Source organism: Herpailurus yagouaroundi, unplaced genomic scaffold, assembly GCF_014898765.1.
Source record: "Herpailurus yagouaroundi ecotype Mexico unplaced genomic scaffold, PumYag 162, whole genome shotgun sequence".
Taxonomy (NCBI): domain Eukaryota; kingdom Metazoa; phylum Chordata; class Mammalia; order Carnivora; family Felidae; genus Herpailurus; species Herpailurus yagouaroundi.
This window is the reverse complement of record NW_024412403.1, coordinates 4,270,683-4,294,362: the sequence shown is the minus strand read 5'-3', so window position 1 is coordinate 4,294,362 and position 23,680 is coordinate 4,270,683. Positions and strand designations below refer to the sequence as shown.

At 58.6% G+C, this 23,680-nt stretch overlaps 1 protein-coding gene across 1 annotated transcript in view; it reads right to left on the bottom strand.

Moving 5' to 3' along the window:
* Positions 1-404: 404 nt before the first annotated feature.
* Positions 405-23,680, bottom strand: part of RIPK4 (receptor interacting serine/threonine kinase 4) — a 31,694-nt gene continuing 8,418 nt past the window's right edge. Inside the window, exons 2-8 of the mRNA XM_040483873.1 lie at positions 18,548-18,839; positions 11,586-11,734; positions 9,882-9,931; positions 7,478-7,636; positions 6,593-6,696; positions 4,905-5,166; positions 405-2,936 (exon numbers count right to left, since the gene is read on the bottom strand). Of these exons, the coding sequence (XP_040339807.1) occupies positions 1,777-2,936; positions 4,905-5,166; positions 6,593-6,696; positions 7,478-7,636; positions 9,882-9,931; positions 11,586-11,734; positions 18,548-18,839 (2,176 nt within the window). The 3' untranslated portion in view covers positions 405-1,776. The remainder of the gene's footprint in view (positions 2,937-4,904; positions 5,167-6,592; positions 6,697-7,477; positions 7,637-9,881; positions 9,932-11,585; positions 11,735-18,547; positions 18,840-23,680) is intronic.

Genomic DNA, 23,680 nt, shown 5'->3' with positions numbered 1-23,680 from the left:
TAAATGTAAATGAATGGGGACCCTAGGTAACAGGTACACCAGAGCGCTACCTATTATAACTTTCCTGTAACTTGAAACTATGTCCAAATGTAAGTTTAACATATAAAGATAAGAATTATAAACACTTAAAAACACATAAAAACATTGGCGTGAGGAACTTGTTCTACCAAGGTGAGATCATCTCTCTGCTGGTTCTCACGTGTAGAAGGGCCGGGCTAAGGAGGCAGGAAGCCTGGGGCCACCCTCCACTTCCTTTCTCCCCTCATGCCACAGGTTAATTCAGAGCACCCAGACTACCCTTGTAGAAGGGCATGTCCAACCACATGACTGCCTGAACTGAATTCTCTGGTTTTCCCAAATCAGATTGTTTGCACTGATTTATAAGAAAAAGTCGTCTCGCGGACTCCAAGAGTGGAAGAGGACTTCGTTTTATTGACATTGAACAGAACTATCTGTCTTCCACACATTCTATACAACGGTAGCATATTGGAGTGAATGCAGGAGGCATATTAAAACATAGCCAGTTCTAAGCGGTACGGATATTTCCTGTCATGGAAAAGAAGTATCCTGCCCACAGATTCACATTAACATACACGGTACATTAACATCAATCTCGGTATTGCGCACCAGGCCACAGCGCATGTCTGCACACAGGCTCACGCCCTGCGGCAAACCCAGTCCACAGCGTTCAGGGGGCGCCACAGGGGACACGGGAGACACGGAAGGAACACGGCTAGGACTGCGTCTTTTACATCCAAGAGCGTGCCGTCGTCTCCTGGAGCCGCCTCGGGGGTGACATCCTAAGGCCAAGGCTCCCGCACGACGCAGGCGTTTGTCCGGCAGGTCGGAAAACTCCTGAGACCCCAGGACACTAGCACTCCGCACGGATAACCACCGCACCAAACATCAGAGCGGGAAAGAAACCCCCGGCTGAGGGGGGCTCGTCTCGCTAAATAACACTGACGTCCCGAACCGAAACGATGAAGCATGAACGTTGTCTTGCCACAGTTCGCACCAGAGTTCCAAACGCCTCTCGGGCAACAAGCAACGACAGCACGTGGCACCGTCGGGGTGCGCGTGCGGCCCCCCGCGACCGCTGAGCGGAGGGCAACCTTGGATATGGAAGAGCCGGTCGGATTTGCTGTTCGTTCGCTTTTCAAAACCAACCTTAAGACTTGACGTTCACTCTTCACAAACCAGACAACCCGCCGACACGGACTTTTTTAACAGGTTTAAAGCGACAGGCGATTCCGCGTTCGGCTATTAAAGGCAGCCTACGAAACAAGAATTCCACTAAAACTTCCAGAAACAGGCTCTTCTGCCTGCCGCTGGGTACGCGGATAAAAAGACACGGCGCCTCCCGCTCCCGCCTCCCCAGAAGCTGCGCTCCGAGCGGTCCCAGGTGGCTCGGCTGAGGCCGGGGTGAACTGCGCCCCACCCACGGCTTTGCCGCCGACGGACCCACAGGAGGAGCGAGGCACGCCACGAAATGATTCCGACCCGTCTTCCCTCCCCCGTAGCGCGGAAGGCGGGGCTGCCGATCGGCGGACGGGTCGACAGCCAAGCGCATTCTCGCCAGCTGCCTCCGGAGGGAAACGCGGCCCGAGCGGATGCCCCGGACGAATCAAGAGTCAGCGGTCACCGGCCTCTCGCCGGCCGCCCGGTCAACGCCCCGCCGGGGCCGCGGACGAGGCGCGCGGCGCCGGCCGGCCCGGGGTCATTCTGTCCCCGCGGCGGAACGCGACGGGCCAGTGGACCCCGCACGGGGTCCCCGGGCTAGGTCTTGCTCCGCCGGAGCAGCGCGGGGTCGGGGCCGGGGCCGCCCTGGAACTTGAGGCCCTGCAGGTTGACGTGGGCCCCATGTCGAAGCAGCGTCTCCACCGTCTTGGCGTGCCGGCCCCGGGCGGCCAGGTGCAGCGCGCTGAGCCCCTCCGCGTCGGACAGGTCGAGCGCGTCGGCGCTGGCCAGCTCCTCCACCACCTCCGCGTGCCCGCCGGCGGCGGCCAGGTGCAGGGCCGTCTGGCCCCGGGGCCCCCGGGCCAGCACGTCGGCCCTCTCCTCCAGCAGCAGCCTGACGGTCGCCAGGTGCCCGTTCCGCGACGCCAGGTGCAGGGCGGTGCAGCCCTCGGCGGTCGCCGCCTCCTTGCTGGCGCCCCGGTGCAGCAGCAGCCTGGCGGTGCTCGTGTGCCCCGTCTCCGCGGCCACGTGCAGGGGCGTCTGCGAGAGCAGGTTGCAGACGTTGACGTCCGAGTGCAGGTCGACGAGCACGCGGGCCACGCGGTAGTGCCCCCGCTGGGCGGCCAGGTGCAGCGGCGTCCTCCCGTCCAGCGTCTGCGCGTCCACGCTCACGCCCGGCTGCTTGGCCAGCAGCTTGACGACGGGCAGGTGGCCCTGCCAGGCGGCGTAGTGCAGCGGCCCCCAGGCGTCCTTGGCCCGCAGCCCCGCGTCGCCGCCCCGGCGGAGCAGGATCCGCACGATGCTCTCCTGGCCGTGCTGACAGGCCACGTGCATGGGGGTGCGGCCCTCGCAGTCCGCCTCGTTCGCGGAGGCGCTCTTCTCCAGCAGCAGCCGCGTGCTGAACTCGTCCCCGTTCTGGGCCGCGAAGTGCAGGGCCGTCCAGCGGTCCCCGTCCGCGGCGTTGACGCCGATCTTGCGGGCCAGCAGGAGCTCCACGACGCCCCGCACCCTCTTCTCCACGGCCACGTGGAGGGGCGTGGAGCCCTTCCGGTCGGTCAGGTTGGGGTTGGCGTTATTGAGCAGCAGCCACTTGACGCACTCCTCCTGCCCGGCCTCCACGGCCACGTGCAGCAGGCTGGAGCCGCCGTCCACGACCAGGTCCACGTCCTGGGGCTGGAGGATCTTCATCAGCCTGCTGGTGTCCCCGTTCACGATGGCATCCACGAGCTTCTTCTTCCGGACGTCTGTCGTGCCGAGATCTGGGGGAGAGAGAGAGACGAGGCTCGGGCCGCGGGCCGCTCCCAAGGCCTGGCGGGCGCCCTAACGCGGCCCACGCCTCCCCAGCGGCCTCCGGGTCGCCGTGTGCCCGAAACCACTCGGGAGTCACCCCCGCCGTGTTATTAGATTCCCGGTGCAGGGGGAAGACCTCGGGCAGGCCAAGGGGCTCCCGCGAACTCGCAAAGTAAAAGTCATTCTAGCTGTCCCGTAGGGTCGTCATCGGATAAGGGCGCAGAACTCGGCCCGTCTGCGCTCAGAAAATGGCGGTGATGGCTGACGCTGCTTCATTAAGAAAATAAAAATGGGGCGCCTGGGTGGCTCGGTCGTTTGAGCGTCCCCCTTTGGCTCAGGTCACGATCTCACGGTTCGTGAGTTCCAGCCCCGCGTCGGGCTCTGTGCTGACAGCTCGGAACCTGGAGCCTGCTTCGGATTCTGCCCCCCGCCCCTCTGTCCCTCCCCCATTCGTGCGCTGTCTTTCTCTCTCTCAAAAGTAAAATAAACATTAAAAAAAAAAGAAACAGAATGAAAGGCACAGACCAGGGAGGCGTCCCAGTCCACTTGAGAGCTGACAGTTCCCACAGCAGGGACACCTTTCCAGGGCCACCGGCCGCTCCCCGCCCCAGCCTCCACATGCAGCCTCGCCTCTATTTAACGTAAAACTCCCACCACGGTGTCTGGCCTCCGATCTGTGTGAAAGAAGGCCCGCCCCTCCCTCACATGAAACGTTCTCAAGGGGACTTGCACGGGAGGGTGTGGGTATAGGGTCGAATTCGAGAAGACACAAGCCACCCAGACGACATCTGTGTCTTTATGGGAACTGACCGCGTGCGAGCACGAAGATGCCATTTGAGAGTAACAGACCCAGAGAGAGTCGTATAGCATACTTCTCTCCCAGAGACGGGGTATTTCCTTCCTGTGCAACCCCATCACCCACCGCTTACCTCCAGTCAAGCCGCCTGGCTGGGCCTTGCCCACCCCTGTGTCTTCATAAGGTGTTTTCTCAACCCCAAATGCCCTCTTTTGCCCCAAATATTCCACTCTGAAAATCCCAGGAGGCTCAGTGCATCCAGGAAAAGCACTTCCTTCCAGAAGGAGTTCCCTGATCTGCCAGGAAAAACAAACTGCCCCTCCCGCTGGGGTCCGTGTTCTTTCCACGACCCTGGGGCACTTGGCCCCCCTATACCGTTGTCACCCTGAGCATGAAAACCCGTGTTTTCCTCACGGGGCTGCAGCACTCAGAGGGCAGGACAGGACCACATCTTAGCCTCCCCAGGGGCAGCAAGGGAGCTACAGTGTAGGGCCAGCCCCAGGACCCGGGGACCGGCATTTTTAGGGCAGGGGCACAGAAAAGGCCCCTTCCAAGAGGAAAACCCATCGAAATCAACATCAACAGATAAGGTCACCTAACTGAGAAGAACCCCACGCCAACAGGGAGAATACAGACGGGACCAAGGTGTCATAACGTCCAGGGACAACTCAGCCATCACAATGCATGGCTGAAACAAGCAGAGAGCTCACAGACAAGAAAGTAAAGGGGTATCAGAGAAAGGGGGTACAGGGCTGGCCTCTACACGAGAGAAATCTGCAGGGTGTGGGGTTAGAATCATCTGGACTCCCTCGATACAGGTCAGGGTTCTCAGTCCGCAAACCCGATGCCAGCCCCTACACCTGCTGTCAGCACAGGTGAGAGCTGGCGGCCTGGCCCATCCCCCTTACGCTTAAGTGATGCCCCCGGAGCCGCTCGGCCGGCCGCTCGGCCAGCACCCACCTCCAGATATGCGCTCGGTGAGCCAGCTATGCCGCTGACTCCCCAGGCCGATTAGCTACGGGAGGCAGAAAATAAAGAACTGGGTCTGGAAGCCGGATGCCTGCTTCTCTGAGCTGCTCGCGGGCTCCTACGGCCCCTTAGCCGGGCTCACGATTTCCCAGGATACGGCGTCCTCGCTTACCGCCTGTGGAAGGCTCCCGCTCGAAAGACAAGGACAGCGACCCTCTGGAGGAGAAGGCAGAGTCGACAGAAGACACCCCCGAGAGCCTCTTGCTGCTGCTGGCCGACTGCAGCCTGGATTCGGAGCAGCTGCGGCTGAGCTCCTCCGGGCCCGCGAGGGTCTGCGAGGTGCCCGAGTCCAGCTGGGACAGGAGCTCGGAGAGGCTGTAGTTGCTGTCGAAGGTCGGGGCGGAGGCCCGCTTGAGAGGCGAGCACACGGGCTTCTGCGAACCAGTCAGAGGGAGGTGGGTGAGACGCAGCCAGGACAGAGGCGGAGACGGCGGAGGGCGAGGGGACGCTCGGTCCCCAGACAGCCACACAGGGCGCTCAGGCCGTCCTGCCACACGCAGACGCAGGGGAGCCCAGGGACACTGCGCCGGGCCCGCCAGGCAGAGAGGCACAGCTCTGGGGAGAGGCGGGGAGAGACGGCTCCATGAAAACAGGAAGCCCGGTGGCATGACCCCAGCCCGTCCCTGCAGTGGCGCACGCACAGGGCCACCTGGACGACGGGTGGACCGTGACCGCGCTGGGAGAATGTGACGCCTGAATGCCGGCCGCGCCCACCTGGCAGGTCAGCACCAGCAAGCAGCGGAGGGAGGAGACAGGACCGGGGCTGGGGGTCCCCGTGCGCCTGCGCCCCTCCCTCCGAGCTGCCTGGGGGGCCGCGTGGAGGCGGGAGCAGGGACGGGCCCAGCCACAGCGTCACAGGCGCGCCCCAATCCAACACGTACCAACAGGGCCTTTGCAAGGGTCTCCCTGACGGGCTTCCAGAAAGGTAGGTCTCTGGAGCGCGATTAAACCCGAGGGTGACTCACGACTCTTCCGGGCTCACGCCCGCTTGTCCCCGGTCCCCCCTCTCCTTGGGAACTGCCATCCGCTTGGACTTGGTGGCTCCGTGCCCCGAGTCGCACCCGCGAACCGGGTGCCTTGCTCTCCCTTATCGGTGGGCAGGCCGCCTCCCCCAGACACCTTTGCTCCCCACCCTCGTGCACACGCCCCTTGACGCTCAGACTGTGGGCACACCTCAAGCGTGGACTCATCTCCCGGCCTCACGCGGATGCCCGGGGTAAGTGGCCTCCCGCCACACGGCACGTTAGGAAGTTCGTCAGGCCTCCCTTTGCGAGTCTGCTACGGACACTGAGTTACCCGTAGCCTCGGGGTCTCTCATCACACCTCACGTGACCTACGCGGGTGCCCCCGGCGGTAACCGTTTACGAGTGGCGGTGACAAAGTGGCCAGGTTTCCAAGTCAGGGGCGCGAGACAGCCAGACCACAGGAGCCCAGAACCCCCCGCCCCGCAACACGGCCCACACGGCCCTTCTGTTCCCCTGGTTCAAAGAGCATCCGACCAGCAGCTCCTCGAGGTCACATGCGGGCCCACACTGTTCACTCTTAACCGCAGACAGGAGGTGGGGACAGAATGCGGCTGGGCGGGAAAGGAACCTGGGGCCGCCAGAGCCGGCCACGCGACCTGCCACCGGCTCCTGAACACAGGACCCTGTGGCTGCTCCCACGGGACAGGGCTCCGCCCGCCACGTGAGCCGAGGGGCCGGTCCAGGCAGCAGGGGAATGTGCAGAAAGGGAGGACTCGAGGGTGAAAACACGAGACCCCCCCCCCAACAATGACACCTCCGGGAAGGTCCCCATTACCGGGCTCTTGGGCTCTAGGGGCTGCTTCGCGCCCAGATCTTGAGCTGTCTCCTTCACATCACCATCGGGTTTCTCACACAGGTCCTCGGTTTCAGACGTAATTTCTTTTGGGGAGAAAACAGAAAAGGGCACGTCACTTGGACAATGACTTCCACGTTCGCGGCTTACACGTGCGACTCGGGCGGGGACAGAAGAGGCCGCACCCCAGGGGACCGGTCGGTGCTGCAGCTGTCCAGGCCGCCGGCTGGGCTGAGCTCCCAGGTTATCCCCATGGAACCTCCGTAGGGGCCACGCGGGGGGCCTACCGTTTGCGACCTGGCAGGGTCGTGCCAGGTGCCAAGGAGGAGTCACGGTGTCCCGGTTTCCCAAAGAAGCCCTCCCCAGGGGGAGCCCCGTCTGCAAGAGCCACCAGACTGTGTCCCCGCACTGGCCACGGTGGCCGGCACCCGGCAGGGGACACTCTATCGCTTCCCCCCACGTGCTTTCAACGTTACAATCGCTTCTCATTTTATCGAAGTCACTTTGCTAACCCAAGGACACACCCATTCAAGGCGGGGGCAGGGGAAAGACCCCAAAAGAAACGCAGAGAAAGCCACAGTGAGCGGTCTCCTCCGTTCCCTGCAGATGCACCTACCCCTGGTCCGAACCCGTAGCACCGAGCACGGCTCCACCGGGCTGCAGCTGGGGCGGCCGGCCGGCAGTGACCGCCCCACCCCGACCCCGCGTGCTGGGAGACCACAGGCGAGTGGCCAACCCGTCCAGGCAGGGCCCGCCCCGGTGCACCTGTCTGCACGGCCTCCCCCACCCGGGCCTGCTCGTCGACCCCAGCTCCCGTGCCACGGCAGAGCGGTCGCGCCGCGAGCCCCGGGGGCCCCCCGGACTCACCCTGGAAGGTGGGCCGTTCTCGCGGCTCCCCGTGCCAGCACCTCTGCATGAGGCGCACGAGGTTCCCACAGGCCCGCGGCCGGGCTCTGCACACGGGCGGCAGCTCAGGGCGGTGGCCCTTCACCACCTTCACCATGATGCGCAGGATGTTCTTCTCGTCTGCAAAGGGAAGGCACCCGGTCAGGGCGGCTCCGCGGGGCTGGGGGCCGTGCTCCGCGCCTTCGGGAGGAAAGGAGCGTGGGGCCGGTGGCAGCCCTTCCTTCGCAAAGCCCACGGCTCCCTCTGGTCCTGATCCTTACGGAGCACGTCTGTTCTCCCGTTTCCAGGCCGCAGAGACTCTCTGCGAGGCACCCATCAGAGCCTGTGCGTTGTATCACAGGGCACATCTTTCTGGGCATCAAACTCCAAGGCGACCAGGGTTCAGAGGAGAAAGTATCTGACGAGACATGTTCCAAAGCGGCCCGTGCGCGCACCAAAGGGAGGCAACGCTTATAAATCACGAAGTCACGTGGGCCAGCCTCCAAGCGAACCCGTATCGCCCTGTGATGACGCAAGAGCCTTCCAAAATTCTGATTTCTACACCGAAACGCAGGCCCCGGGTGCCCCATGCAGGGAGCCAGCCACAGCAATGGTGCCCCGGGACGCCTGCCCCCTCAGAGCACGCTCAGACCTGGGCTGTATAAACAGGGGGCCTTTCCTCCTGCAATTCATAATGTGGGGCTCCCCCTGCCCTCTGCTCCGACCTTTATAAGCACAACAAACTCGTTCCTATGACCCTCATCTTGGTCACAGACCAAGGGGCCCAAGGTGACCTTCAGCGGGCCAGACTCTTCTCTCTGCTCAGCCTAAAACCACAACGTCCATCAAGGTGGACTCGGAGTTCCTTGTTCCCAGCAGCCCAGCCCCACCCCCGCCCCGCCCCAGACCCCACAGTTCCCAGCACGCCCACGGCCGGGGAGCCCTGCCGGGGCACCACACGCATGTCAGCAGGCGTGGAAAATTGGCCCCAAGTCACCGGCGCCTGCCAGGCTTCTGGTGCGATGCCGTGTCCCGCCTTCCCGTTAAATCTTGTGCAACAGCTACTGTGGGTATCTACGCGCTATTTCCAGCACACTGGCTTCCAGATCCCTGGAGGCCCTCCGAGTGATGGCAAAGCAACGCCCGCAGCGTTGTCTGCTGCCAAACAGATGGGAGAAGGTCAAGAAACACCTCTTGCTTCTCTGCCTTGAACTCCCCACGTCCCGGCAGTAAAACACGCGGGCCTTGGCTCCCGACGTCTGTATCCCGTACCCGCCTTGGGTGTCGTGTCTGTGGGACAGTCTGGGGTCAGAGAGGACACTGCCACACCAGCACGGATCCGGACCACGGCCTCCACGGAGCAGGAGGAGTCAGGGAGACAGATGGACAGACAACAGACACCAACCCGCACCGGCTCCCAGACCCGGGGGCCCCCACGTTGAGTCTGCTCTGCATTTTTGGATATTTTTGGTCAAACCACAAAACAGCGTGAATAACCCACGCGCCCGTGGAGGAAAATGACGAGGCCGAAGACGCGCTCGATTTTTCTAACAAGTCAAGGTATCGGCACCGGGAGGACAGACCCCAGAACAGAGGCTGCCTGAAGGGAAAGAAATGTTGCAGCCCTCGAGTGGAAGGGAGGTGACCCGGTGCCCACGTTTGTGCAAAATCCACTCAACTGTTCTGGAGACGGGTTGCACAGCAGTGTGACGGTGCTTCCTGCCACTGAAGTGCACGCTTAAAACCGGGTAAGACGGTAAAGTTGGTATGTATTTTACCATCTGTATATAAATCCAAAAACAGAATCAGCTGGAAATAAGCACAGCTGGCAAACCCACAGAGAAAGCAAGCAGGTGGTTCTCGGGGGGCAGGGGGGATGGGCTGGATGGGCACGGGGTTTCCCTCTGCGGCGATGAGAACGTTCTGGTGCTATAGGCAGAACAGCAGCTAACGTACTCGATGCCACTGCATTATACGCTTTAAACGGATGAAAGGATGGATTTTATGTCACGTGCATTACATCACACACACACACACACACACACACACACACACACACACACGAGCGGGCACCTAAATAAAGAAATCCCCTGAACAGACCCCTTCAGACTGCAGCCTTTGCTGAAATGTGAATTAGGCCGCAAGACTGCTTGTCTGCATGCAGAGAGGCCGCGGGGCTCCAGGAGGACACGCTGGGCAGCACAGAGCAGTGTCCCCGCTGCCCCACAGGATGGCCCCACCAGCTCCGTGGCCCAGAGCGACCCCCGCACCACCCCCTGTGGGAACGCGGACCGCAGGCACAGCTCAAACAGGACCACGGAGAGCGCCCTCCCGTGTCCCCGGACAGACAGAGGGATGCACTTTCCCCAAAGACAAGCCCACTCACCTGCGAACGGTTTCTTCTGCGTGAGCACACCCCAGATCACAATGGCAAAGCTGCAAGGAAAATCGGCCGGGTTAGTATCTGTGAGCAGGACCCTCAAACAAAGTCAAAAGCTCTCCCAACAGCAACTAGCTTGAGGAAGACCACTCCAGAGTCTTCAAAGGAAACAGAGAGAGAGAGAGAGAGAGACAGGGAGAGGGGGAGGGGGAGGGGGAGGGGGAGGACACTAAGATATTTTCCACGGATGCTTTACACAGGCGCCCATACTGTGGAGCGCATCACGATGGCGGCTCGGATGTGACACCACAGACACAACCACACCAGCTGGGCTTCCAGCTCAGACAGCACGGGCGGGACGGGGAGGGTGGGGACAGGGGGTGGCAGGGGGGAGGGAGGGGAGGAAAAGGACCACCGCTCTGTTGCTGGAACATCAGCTCGTGGGGAGAAGGGCCTGTGTCTGCCTAAGTCACCCCCGTGTCGTGGCAGGTGCGGGGCACCAAGATGCCGACTCCGGCCCCGGGGGTTGCGAGCGGCCTGCTCACTGAGACTTCGCAGAAGGCTGGTAGACGGAGAACACAGGGGGAGGTCCGGCTCACCGTCCTGGGCCCTTTTTTGGCTGTTGGAAAGTATATTTTCCCTCTCTATCTACCTATGTCATATATATAGCTACTCTGAATATACCCCAAAAAGCACAACCTAACAAATTTTTTTTTTTTAATTTTTAAAAAGTTTTAAACCTGCAGCTGCCACCCTGCACAGAGCTGAGAGCGGCTACTGACAGACATGCGGGAATTCTCCTTTGAAAACGAACGCAAGTCTGCAAGTCCAAGGGCTGAAGCTCTCAACTCCAAAGTAAACACAGAACCTCATTCTCCCCAAACTCTACAAGCCGTGACTAGCCCCCGACGTGCCATTCGCCAGCGGATGGACGGCTCAGAGCCCAGCTAGGCAGGCGCGCAATGGTCACCGTGAAACCAGTCTGCCGGGACTCCGGATGCCGGTCACGTCAAAAAGGCACAGCTCAGGGCTCTGGGGCTTAGGGTCACAGTCAGCACGCGTGAGACAAGAGCCACAGTGAGGGGCTCAGGCACACGCTCCCTCCTCTCTTCTCCTCCAACTGGTCTGAGTGAGTAAGACCTTCGCAATTTGGAAAAGGCAGGCGCCAACGACTTGGGGATTATTCTCAAGCACATAAACCCCACCGACGCTGGTTTGCGAACAGCCCCCGATGTGTCTGCATTCCTCTGTCAAAGGTAAGTGACATGAGAAGCATAAGCCACGGGGCCAGAGGGAACTGGGTTCCAGGAGTGCAAATCCGCACACATATAGACACACAGATCACTTCGAGCAGCAGGCTCCCCCAGCAGATGAGCTATAGAACCCCACGTTTCATAAAAACACCAGAGCATTTACAGTGTGGGGGCTGGCCACAGAACTGTCTCTAACTGGCACCAGCCGTGACATTCTCCACCCTCGGCTCAGCACTCGCAGGGGACAAGGGTCTCTTGTACACCTGGGGTACGTGGACCGACAAACTACACACCCCAAGCCCTTTGCACGTGGACTCAACCTCACGTCTGATGGCCTCTGGGAATCGAGGTGCAGAGCCCCTGCTTGGGCCCCCACGCACACCCGTCCCACCCTGTCCCACACCCATCCCACAGCCGTTGCACACCTGCCCCCACCTGTTGTACGCCTGTCACACACCTGTACACGTCGTGCTTGGTGTCGAAGAGCCGGCTCTTCTCCCGGATGCGCTCTGGAGGGAGGTAGGCGATGGTGCCGAACAGGCCGTCCATGCTGAGGTCATGGGAGTGCGACAGCCCATTGCACTTGGCCAGCCCAAAATCGGAAATCTGTAACACAGCAGTCAGACGAGGCTCAGTGGGCTTCGCTGGGGCCTCGCCGAGGGAGGCAAGAGGCTCTATCCCCACCTCTGTGGGGACGTGTGGCACAGTCCCCCGATGTGGCCGTGCAGGCACAGTGGGGAATCCACACCCAAGAGCCACGTCCTGTGCTCCTCCGGGGAGGACAGGAAGGCACGGCCGGCTTGGGAGAAACAGGCCCCAGCTGTTAGGGGCTTGACGGACAGGGACCAGATTCCGCTCTAAGGAAGGGATTCGCTGTCAGGCACGTTTTACCATCTTCGACAGCATCACGTCTGCCCCTGGGGACGGCCCAAGTCGGCCTAGAGGGGAAAGCGACTCTCAGAGTTGTCAGGTTTTCAGGTAACACACGAAAAGCAAGGCCTGGCCCTAAGGCCATCGGCTGTGCAAGGGCCCTGCTGGGGAAGCGGGCAGGATGCAGTCTGTTCCTTAAAGGGAAATGTGCCTTCAGAAGCCCTTTAAAATTTGTTTTTGTTGTTGTTAACGTTTATTTACTTTTGAGAGAGAGACAGAGCAGTAGCAGGGGAGGGGCAGAGAGAGAGGGAGGCACAGAATCTGAAGCAGGCCCCAGGATCTGAGCTGTCAGCACAGAGCCTGATGTGGGGCTCAAACCCATGAACCGTGAGATCATGACCTGAGCCGAAGTTGGCCGCTTAACCGACTGAGCCATCCAGGCACCCCAAAAAGAATGTTTTAATGTTTATTTATTTTTGAAAGAGAGCTAGACAGTGTGCGAGTGGGTGAGGGGCAGAGAGAGAGGGAGACACAGACTCTGAGCTGTCAGCACAGAGCCCGATGCCGGGCTCGAACCCACGAGCTGTGAGGTCATGACCTGAGCCGAATGCTTCCCCAGGCATCCCCAGATGCCCTTTAAAGCAAACAAAACGCACACCACACAGCCTCGAGGGGGCATTCTGCCCTCTGCCTGGACCTGGAACAATTTGTGATCAATAGGTTCTCACTGGCTCCTTCACCAAATGCAAGGCCCCCAAATAAAAGGTGTGATATGGGGCGCCTGGGTGGCTCAGTCGGTGGAGCGTCCGACTTCGGCTCAGGTCAGGATCTCACAATTCATGGGTTCGAGCCCCGCGTCGGGCTCTGTGCTGACGGCTCGGAGCCTGGAGCCTGCTTCTGATTCTGGGTCTCCCTGTCTCTGTGCCCCTCCCCTGCTCACACTCTTTCTTAACTTCAAAAATAAACATTGAACATTTTTTAGAAATATTTTGGGGCGCCTGGGTGGCGCAGTCGGTTCAGCCTCCGACTTCAGCCAGGTCACGATCTCGCGGTCCGGGAGTTCGAGCCCCGCGTCGGGCTCTGGGCTGATGGCTCGGAGCCTGGAGCCTGTTTCCGATTCTGTGTCTCCCTCTCTCTCTGCCCCTCCCCCGTTCATGCTCTGTCTCTCTCTGTCCCAAAAATAAATAAACGTTGAAAAAAAAAAATTTAAAAAAGAAATATTTTTTAGGGGCGCCTGGGTGGCTCAGTCACTTGAGCGTCCGACTTTGGCTCAGGTCGTGACCTTGTGGTCCATGAGTTTGAGCCCCACGTCGGGCTCTGTGCTGACAGCTCGGAGCCTGGAGCCTGCTGCCAATTCTGTGTCTCCCTCTCTCTCCGCCCCTCCCCCGCTCATGCTCTGTCTCTGTCAAAAATAAACAAACATTAAAAAAAGATTTAAAGGGGCACCTGGGTGGCGCAGTCGGTTCAGCGTCCGACTTCAGCCAGGTCACGATCTCGCGGTCCGTGAGTTCGAGCCCCGCGTCGGGCTCTGGGCTGATGGCTCGGAGCCTGGAGCCTGTTTCCGATTCTGTGTCTCCCTCTCTCTCTGCCCCTCCCCCGTTCATGCTCTGTCTCTCTCTGTCCCCAAAACAAATAAACGTTAAAAAAAAAAAATTAAAAAAAAAAAAAAAGATTAAAAAAAAAGTAAAAGGTATGATACACCTGCGGGGAGCCCACCCACCTGAGGGCACACCTGGACCACCGCTGTGCAGGCCCCACACCTCCACCCCCTTTTCTCCTTAGGGCAAAGGTGTCTGGAAAGCTCACGGGACCCCACAGTGAGGGCGACAACACCATTGCACACTCCCTGTGGGGCGCCAGCCTCCCCCAGCTCCTGTGTAAGTCAGAGCCCTTGGAAGCTGGCGGGAGCGAGGTGTGCGTGGGATTAGGTCACACTGACTGGCATAAAGGGACTCGGGATCCACGAGGAAAACTGCCCCTTTGTATCCCCCTTCGAGGCTTAGGAGTGAATCTGAAGCCTTCTAATGACCTCCAGAGCCCCTCTTCAAACGCACCCATGGAGTGATAGGAAACGGGGCTCAGTCAGGCTTCACTGCTTGGCTCACGGTGCCCTCGGGGTGAGCCCACAACCCGGTGTCATCACCGAGCACAGGGAGAATTTACGAGTGGTGACCCGGTCCTTCAAGGGATCTCTGGCCCCGCCGGCAGGTAGCTGGTGGAGAAAAGCCTGCAGGACTGGGCCCAGCCCTCTGTTCCCATGACAAGGATGGCGTGGGGCCATGCGAGCAGGGCCAGCTGGGGCATTTCTGGGCGCCTGGCTGCTTGCTGTCATTGTCTGGCCTTCAAGAAACCCCCCCTAGCCATCACCTCGCCCGCAGACCCACAAAGCAGCTCAGGACCAACACAGGGCCACATGTGGCAATCTCGAACAAGTCGGTGAGAGCAAATGTTTCAGTTCAAACTCTCAGCTGCTTCGACCTTTTAATCTCAGAAATGGAGCCCGACTGGGGTGCAAGGGTCTCACCCCGTGCCCCCTACCCCGCTCACAGATTTCTGTTTGTTTCTGCTGTTTGCAGGGAAAGCCAGCCACTTCAAAATATCCGTGGTTCAAGAAAATAAGCATAAATTCGACATCAAAACAATGGCATCAAAATGCACATCAGAAATCATAAGTCTCTGATGGCCTCTGACCCTCCCCCCGCCCCGGGTTCTCCCTCCGCCCTCTCCCACCCTCAGGGCCCTTGGCAATCCCAGGGTACGCAGAGTATACAGCAAACGCCCTACAAGTTGCTCATACATCCTCACATTCGGCACAGGTCTCAGGGCCGCTCGGAGCTCAGTGCTCACAGGCACCCACAGGTGCCCCGGGGACATGGGCCCTTCTCCTTCCAGGCCCAGCTGGATGAGACCATAGAAGGGCACGATCAGGGCTGTGCTGGCTAGAGAGACAGGCCGTTCAGACCACAGGAGAACAGGACCCTCAGGGTCCCTCTGGATGTGGTCTGGGCAAACTGGACCAGAAGTAGCCTGAGATTTTAAACTGAGCTATTTCAGCAGGCACCCAGCTGGCTCGGTCAGTGGAACATGCAATTCTTGATCTCAGGGTTGTGAGTTCAAGCCCCACATTGGGTATGGAGACTATTAAAAATATATATATATGGGGCACCTGGGTGGCTCAGTCGGTTGAGCATCATGGTCATGACCTTGTGGTCTGTGGGTTCAAGCCCCGCGATGGGCTCTGTGCTGATGGCTCAGAGCCTGAAGCCTGCTTCGGATTCTATGTCTCCCTTTCTCTCTGCCCCTCCCCCACTCACGCTCTGTCTCTCTCTCTCTCTCTGTCAAAAATAAATAAACATTTAAAAAAAATTTTTTAAATACATCAACAATAAACTAAGCTATTTCATTTTCAACATGAAATGGGTTCACTCCATTGGCATTTAGTTACTATTAACCTCAGTATTAATTTAACATTAAGTCTCTTTAACACACTTTGCAAAGTAGGCAGTTGCTGTGAAACCTTCAGCTCTAACCATCCTTTCCGTGTCTGGAGGGGCACAAGGGGAGTGGCCAAGCTCACAACTTATGATCTCATCTCAAGATTCCAGATTAAAGTTTAATGGCTTCAAATAATCGCAGACTGAAAAGTGTGCAGAAAGCCGGCGGCCAATCACTGCAGAGCTCCTGGCCGACTGGAAAGCTCCAACAGCACCCTCCACGCTGCATTTCTGGGAATGAAGAAACGTGCTACGTAAATATGTCATCTGTTTGTCTGGGGCTGAGTGTGGTCACAGAGACGCAGCTCCACCTGGGCCTTGCAGGGAGCTGCGGAAGGGGCCGGTCTGTGCAGAGGCCCAGAGCCCCGCCCAGAAGTGACAACATCAGCCTTCAGCGTCAGCGAGGTGGGTCCTAAGGTTTCCCTCAGCTCCCTCCTGGGTCGCCCCAGGCTTCTCAGGACCCACTCAGCTCTTCAAGGAATCTTCGCCATTTACTAAAACCTCCGCAAGCAGCAGGGCTCCCGAGTCAGGTGTTCACAAGGAGGGAGAGAAGAGCGTTCAAGTGGAGGGAGCTCAGAGCCAAAGCAGAAGCGACCGACCAGGAAGGCAGGCCCCCAGCGTGTCACAGAGAGGACGGCACTCTTTTCCCCACCGAGCCAGTATCGAGCATCTACTGTGGACCCGGCACCGGAGACGCTCCCTGGACGGAAGCCACCATCCACGGTGTGCAAAAAATGACTCTATGGCCACGGAACACCAACCCCGACGGCCCCAACCCCCACCGAGCACGTCCACGGGCCAGGCACTGAGCTATCAGCACTCCGTCCTCCTTGACCGCTCACGGCAACACAGAGGTGTGACCCCCACCCACCAGGTGACAGAGCTGGGGGCGGGGGACGTAAGGGACACTCACATGCCCCAAGCATCCCACATGACCTGCTGAAGAGCGGAGGGGAGAGCGGAAAGCAAGCAGTGGAGATAAAAGCCAGCCAGGCCAAGCACCAGCCCGACCCTGCAGGCGTCTGAGGGACACAGCCGCGCACACACCTGTCTGCGTGCCCCGCGCGCACCCAACGGCGGCCTCGCTAAGACGAGCACCTTCCCGGCAGCCTCCGTCACGACAGCATTTCGAACCCCTACCCTGATCTAACTCGGCCTCCTGCTTCCCCTCCCCCTACAAAACCTAGAATTTTCCATGACTCTTCTGCCTGTGCCCCAATCCCCGACTCCTGATAGCAGCAAAGGCTGATGCTCTCTGAAGACCCAGTCTCTCCCAGTAACAACCCCCACTCCCAGCCGGAGTTCTGGAAGGAACTCCTCCTCCAGCCCACAGACTGCCTGTGGGACACCTACTGCCAGGACACCTATTCCGCCCTCGTGTGATGCCCACGGGCCGCAGGCTGTGTACCTCCCATATGCAGCAGCGGGCTGGGAGGGACAGGAGGACTCCAGAGACCGCTGAACCTGACCGTGGCCTCAGCTGGATGACCAGAGCCCGGGAGACCCTGGTTATGGGCCTCAGCCTGGCAGGTGGCCAGGCCACCGTCCAGAGTACCTCCTGCCAGCGAGGTCCCTGGCACACGACAGAGGTCTGTCGTTGCTTCCTCTTTCTCGTGTATATTCGAGCCTGAGATCAAAAGCTTCATTCTTGGGGCGCCTGGGTGGCTCGGCAGTCGGGTAAGCATCCGTCCCTCGGTCTCAGCTCAGGTCATGACCTCACGGTTCGTGGGTTCGAGCCCCACGTCAGGCTCTGTGCTGGCAGGTGCGGGGAGCCTGCTTGGGATTTTCTCTCCCTCCGTCTCTGCCCCTCCCCCACTTGCACTCTCTCTCAAAATAAATAAACTTTAAAAAGAAAAGAAAAGAAAAAAAAGGGCTTCATCCTTCGCTTGGTGCCCACAGGAGCTCCCTCCTTGATAAACCCTGGAATGTCAGTGGGGGCAGAGGCTCCACACCGGAAGCCAGTGCGCCAGCCGGAAAGAAACTTGGCTCTGGCAAAGACAGAACCCCCGTGGCACCCATTCGAACCAGGAGAGCTCGTCCATCTGGCGGCGACAATCTCATTTTGGAGCGACTCCTAATCAAGGGACAGTCTGCAGTCACTGTCCAACGTGGACATGAGTCTCCCCATCGGCCTCAGGCTGGCCAGGGGCGCCGCAAAGGTGGGGTGCCTGTGCCCCCTGGTCCCACCTCTCCTTCCAGGCAGAGCCCACGGGCATGGCTGGACTGAACTCAGGTCCCTCCTACCCCTCGGACCAGCAAGGGAGGGGCTCCTGCAAGCTCCCTGTGACCAGCCAGGAGAGTGTACAGGGGAGTCCCTTCCCGGTCCCCGCAGGGCCCAGGAAAGGGTTCAGGCCACCGCTCGCGGGTCCTTCTCACTCGCTCACAAGCCAGGCACAGGGAAGGGAGGCGGCAAGTGCATTCTGCGGGCCAGCACGCGACCCCGGGCCTCCTGAGCCACGCAGGGAAGGCCCGTGACCTGCGTCCCCCCTGGTGGCAACGACAGAGCCCAGGACAGAGGAGAGGCAAAGAAATACAAACCGGACAGCGTTACTAACTGCAGGCCCAGGTGGCTGGTACCTGGTATTTAGTTCCACCGTCCCTCGTACTTCTCGGTGTTTTATAAACTTACCCAAAAAGAGTAATCATGATAGCAGACCTCAGGGGCCTCACACGACGAGAAGAGAACGAGCCCCTCCGGAGCCTCGTTCCAGGGAGCGCCCCACGCCCCCCCCCCCGCCATCCCTGAGACCACAGATGGGGGGTGCAGCGGTCTCCCCCCCGGTCAGATCCCTAACCGGCCTTCACGAGACGTCCAGTGAGACCGGAAGCCACAAACCCACAAGCTCTTTTCTTCCAGAGTGCTCAGAATTTAGGCCCATGCTCCAGGATCCGCGGGGGTGGGGGGTAACCGTGTGCGTAAGGGTCCATTTTCCAGCTACACATTTCGTGGAGACTGGGGGTGCCGAGTCCTTATGTCCTCCCCCCGCCCCACTCAGAGCCTTCCCGCCCCCCTCCGGCCGCCTGGGCCCCTCACGCGGAGCCGGGCGGGTCCTACCTTGACGTGGTAGTGGGCGTCCAGCAAGATGTTTGCGGGCTTGAGGTCCAGGTGAAGGAGAGGCGGGGACATGCAGTGCAGGAAGTTCATGCCCACGGCCGTCTCGTGGACGATACGGAAGCGCAGGTCCCACGGCAACGGCTCGGAGGCCAGCAGCTTCTCCAGCGAGCCGGTCTCCATATACTCCATGACCAGGCCGGCGGGCTCCCGGCATATGCCGTACACGGGCAGGATGTAGCGGAACTTAGCCATCTCCATCTTCTTGGCTTCTTCCAGAAGCTCCACGCGCTCCCTGGAAAAGTGGGCAGACGTGAGACGTGGGAGGCGCTCGCCCAGGCCCCGACACACGGCGCCAGGTCCGCGGGCCGAGCGGGTGACCCGGGCGCACGGGGCTCCCCGCGATGCCGCAAAACCACACTCGGGACGTCCCGGGGCCATGGGCCCGACGGCCACTCAAACGCTTCTGTGCATCATGGGTCACCGTATGCGAGGAGGACGGACATCCCGATTAGCATCTGGGAACGCGCAGTCAGCACCACGGGGCCACCGAGCCAGGGCGGCCGATGCTGCCACCCCTCCTCCTGGGCTGAGGGGACACACGATGCCATGTGACTGAAGCCGCAACAAAGTATCCGTCCAAAGAACCCAACTCATCTAGTTCAACACGCAGCCGGCCCGTGGGCCCTCCTTCGGGCCCCACACTGGTGATTGTGGGGCATCAGCCGGTGAAGCCAGGTCTCCAGGCTGTGGCCCGAGAGCCCCCTTTATTCCAACCATGTTTTCAGTCGTGGTAAAGACACATAAGTCATATTTTCACCATTCCCAAGGGTACAGTTCACAGGCGTCACGTGCACACACACGCCCGACACCCAAGCCTCCTCTGTGTCCCAGCAGACACCCTGTAGCTTTCCGCAGGAACCCCTTCCTCCTGGCCCCGCCCACCCCTCATCCACTTCCTGTCTCCATGAACCACTCCACGCACCTGACCTAAGCGGAATCACACAGGATGTGTCCTTCTGCGCCTGGCTTCCTTTGCTCAGCACCTCAGCGTAATGTGATCGTGGTTCAGCTGCGTTGTGGCAGATGTCAAGACCTCACCTCTTTTCACGGCTGTATGACGCTCCATTGCATGAACACGTTTTACGTATCCAGTCGCCCGCTGATGGGCGCTTGGGCTGCCGTGAATAACGCTGTGTGTCTGTGTGCACAGGTGCACAAACACCCGCTCGCTTTCAGCATTCTGGGCTACACACACACCCAGGAACAGGGTGACTCGAGCCATGTGATAATCCGATGTCTAACCTTTTCAGAAACCACCAACCGCCGCGCACAGCCTGCCCCCGGTTCTGTAAAGAACTTCCTGGAAGACGGTCTCACCCGTTCACGCCACGTGGGCTGTGGCCACTTTCCCGCTCAAGGCAGAGACCAGCAGTCTGCAGACCTCGACACGTTTACTCCCTGGCCCTCCATGGAAAGTGCACCAGTCCCGGGTCTAAGGTCACTTCCGGGTGCAGCCCACGGACTCAGATTAGAATCCCCGTATCCTGCTCTGTGTTAGCCTCGTGGGGCAAAAGTCCCAGAGCGCGTTCAGGAAAAGGGGCTGAATCGCATAAGGACAGGGCTCGGCCATGCGCCATCTAGGTCGGCGGCTGTGAGAACTCGCACGGCAGAAAGCAACCCGAAAACTGGCTGAGCTGGGCTCCGTTCCCACGTGGACACCAGGTGCCCCGACGGGATCTCAGCCCCTCTGACTCCCCATCCGGCCCCCGCATTTGGGAGTCTCATGCGAGCATATGGCAAGAAGCTGTACAGTGTGTGTCTCGGGGGTAGAACCCCTGAGGGTAGACCAGTGACTCTCATGGAGGGACAGCTTTGCCCGCCGGGGACACCGAGCGCCGTCTGGGACATTTTGGGTGTCACAGCTCGGGGCTACGGCCGGCATCCAGTGGGTGGAGGCCAGGGATGCTGCTTAACAACCCACAATGCATAAGACAGCTCCCAAGACCAAGAATTACCCAGCTCCTATGCAAACAGTGCCAAGCCTAAGAACCCGGCATGTAGACAAAGCCAAGTGCATCTCGGCCCAATTTAAACTAAACCACTACACTCTGGAATTGCCCACTATGTACTCTCAGCATTTATTTTAACTTTCATCTGTTTCTGTGGTCAACTAATATTCAACAAGGGAGCCACGAACACCCAATAAGGAAAGGCTGGTCTTCCTGACAAATGGCGCCTGGAACACTGGAGAAACACACGCAGGATGATGAAATTGGGACCCTAGTTCACAACACACACAAAAAGTAACTCAGAATGGATCAAAGTCTTAAAAATAAGACCTGATACCATAAAACTAGAAGAAAGCACTGGAAAAAGCTCATTAATACCCATGTTGGCAATGACCTTTTGGACACGACACCTACAGCACAAACAGCAGAAGCAAAAATCAGCAAATGGAACTCCATCAAACCCAAAAGCTTCTGCACAGCAAGGGAAACAGGGAACAAAATGAAAAGGCAGCCTACAAAATGGGAGAAAAAATTTGCAAACCACACACTGGATAAGACGTTAACATCCGAAACAGGTAACAAATACGACTTAATTAAAGAAAAAATCGGATTTAAAAACTGGCAAAGAACTAAACAGACATTTGTCCAAAGAGGACGTCACAATGGCCAACAGGCACGTGAGAAGATCCTGAATATCACTAACCATCAGGGAAACGTGAACCAAAACCACAAAGACGCATCAGCTCACACCTGTCAGACGGGGGGGGAGGGAAACCTGCACTCTTGGTAGGAACGTAAACTGATTCAACCGCTACGGACAACAGAACGAAAGATCCTCAAGAAAGTTAAAGCAGAACTACGATACAATGCAGTAATTCTGCTTCTGGGGATAAACCCAAAGGCAGTGAGAACAAGACTTCTGCAAGATCTCTGCACACCCATGTTTATCGCGACAGCCAAGCTGTGGAAACAACCCCAATCGATGCCCATCAACGGATGAATGGATTAAAAGAAAAAACAAAAAAACAAGGTGTGGCACATATACATAACGGACTATTATTCAGCCATGAGAAAGGAGGATATCCACGGGGCACCTGGGTGGCTCAGTTGGTTGAGCGTCCAACTCTTGATTTCAGCGCAGGTCATGATCTCATGGTTCGGGAGATCGAGCCCTGCATCGGGCTCTGCACTGTCAGTGTGGCGTCTACTTGGGATTCTCTCTCTCTCCCTGCCCCTCTCCCATGCACTCTCGCCCTCTCTCAAAATAAATAAAACATTTAAAAAAAAAAAAAAAAGGAGGATATCCTGCCATTTGCAACAACTAGATAGACCTTGAGCACATCGTGCTAAGCAAGATACGCCAGAGAACATACTGACATCGCCTATATGTGGAATCTAGAAAAGAGAAGAAGTGGTGGTTACCAGGGGCAAGACGGTGGGCAGATAAGACTGATGGCGTTTAAAGGTATAAACTTGTAACAAGGGCTAAATGGCCATAAACATACAGTTTATTCAACATACACAATAAGTATGTAATATGACAAATATGACTCCAGTGGCAACCATATTACAATATACACACACACACCAAAGTAACACAGTAGTCACCTTAAATTTACGCAATGTTATGCATCAAATTTATCCAATAAAAAAAATTTAATCTGAAAAAACAAAAAAGTTCATCTGTTTTCCCTGCAGAACAGGTGCCAGGTGCCAGGCATATGTTGGAGAACACGCTTTCTAATAAACTCCTGAAGGAAAAGTCTAGAATCACATGCCAGACATGCCCTACCGCAGCCGGGAACCGAGCAGACCCAGCATCTGCGTACCACCAATGCAGGCTGGGGTGGCCTCAGGGACTCCCCCTGAAATGCCGGTTCCGGCACAAGCAGCCCTGCCCGTAACCCACCAGAAGGGCTCTTCTGGAGCCTGGATGCACCCGCTCCTGACCTCCCCGCCCACACCTGCTCCCTCCCATTTGCTAGTCTGATGCAGAGTTCCAACACTGTACCCACCAAACAAATTCATTTCTTACTCCTTTGACCTCCTCTCTGAGACTACATGCTGCCAGGCTTCCCATACATGTGTGAAAACATTTGCCAGGGAGGAAGGCCCGCCGGCAAGGAGGAGCCGGGATTACAGGTCATCGGAGGCTGCAGCAACGCAAGCTCTGCCTGCGTTGAGCACCTGTGCTCAAGGTGGTCACCCCAGCTGCAGGCAGAGAGAGAGAACTGGGCAGACACAGGGCACATTTTGGAGGAGAATCAATGAGACTTGACGACTGATGGGTATGGAGGAGAGAGAGGTAGCAAGGGCACCCCGCCCCCACCCCGATCTCTACCAGGAGTCACCGGGAAGCTCCTCCTCTCTGCGAGGGGAAGCATCCCGGAGAAGGGAGAGAAGTCGGTGTTGGGTACACTCGTGGAGGCAAAGAATCCCACTGGCCTTCGGAACAAGTGGACCACATCAGGACACATCAGGAATGAAGTATTAGACCACTACGACACAGAACTGAGTTCAGCACGGCTTGCTTGCTTAGCTCTCTGGTTAAACGGCCAACTGATGGAAAGCACAGCGCCCACAAGAGTGCAGTGCTGCGTGTGGGGGTCCCTGGGCCGGGCTGAGAGTGGCTCCGTCCCCTCTGGGGGTCCGGGCTCGGCTAGCTCTGGCCACACAGAGGCAGACCCCCCGCCCTGTGCCTGGTCTCCACGGGTGTCTAAACGCAGGAAAGGCTAGATGTCAGCAACAAGCATCGTTAGAAAGCCGTCATCTAAAGAGAGAGAAAACGGCATCCCTGGGCCCATCTCTTCCGTCCTCCTCCCGGAAGACCTGCTTATTACACTGAACCAGGACAACTACCACTCCTAACATGACTTAGTACCAGGGGCTACCTCTCCTCCCTATTTTGCTAAGAATCACGGTTATAGGGGACGCCTGGGTGGCTCAGTCGGTTGAGCGTCTGACGTCGGCTCAGGTCACGATCTCACAGTTTGTGGGTTCGAGCCCTGCGTCGGGCTCTGTGCTCACAAGCTCGGAGCCTGGAGCCCGCTTCGGATTCTGTGCCTCCTTCTCTCTCTGCCCCTCCCCGGCTCACACTCTGTCTCTCTCTCTCTCTCTCTCTCTC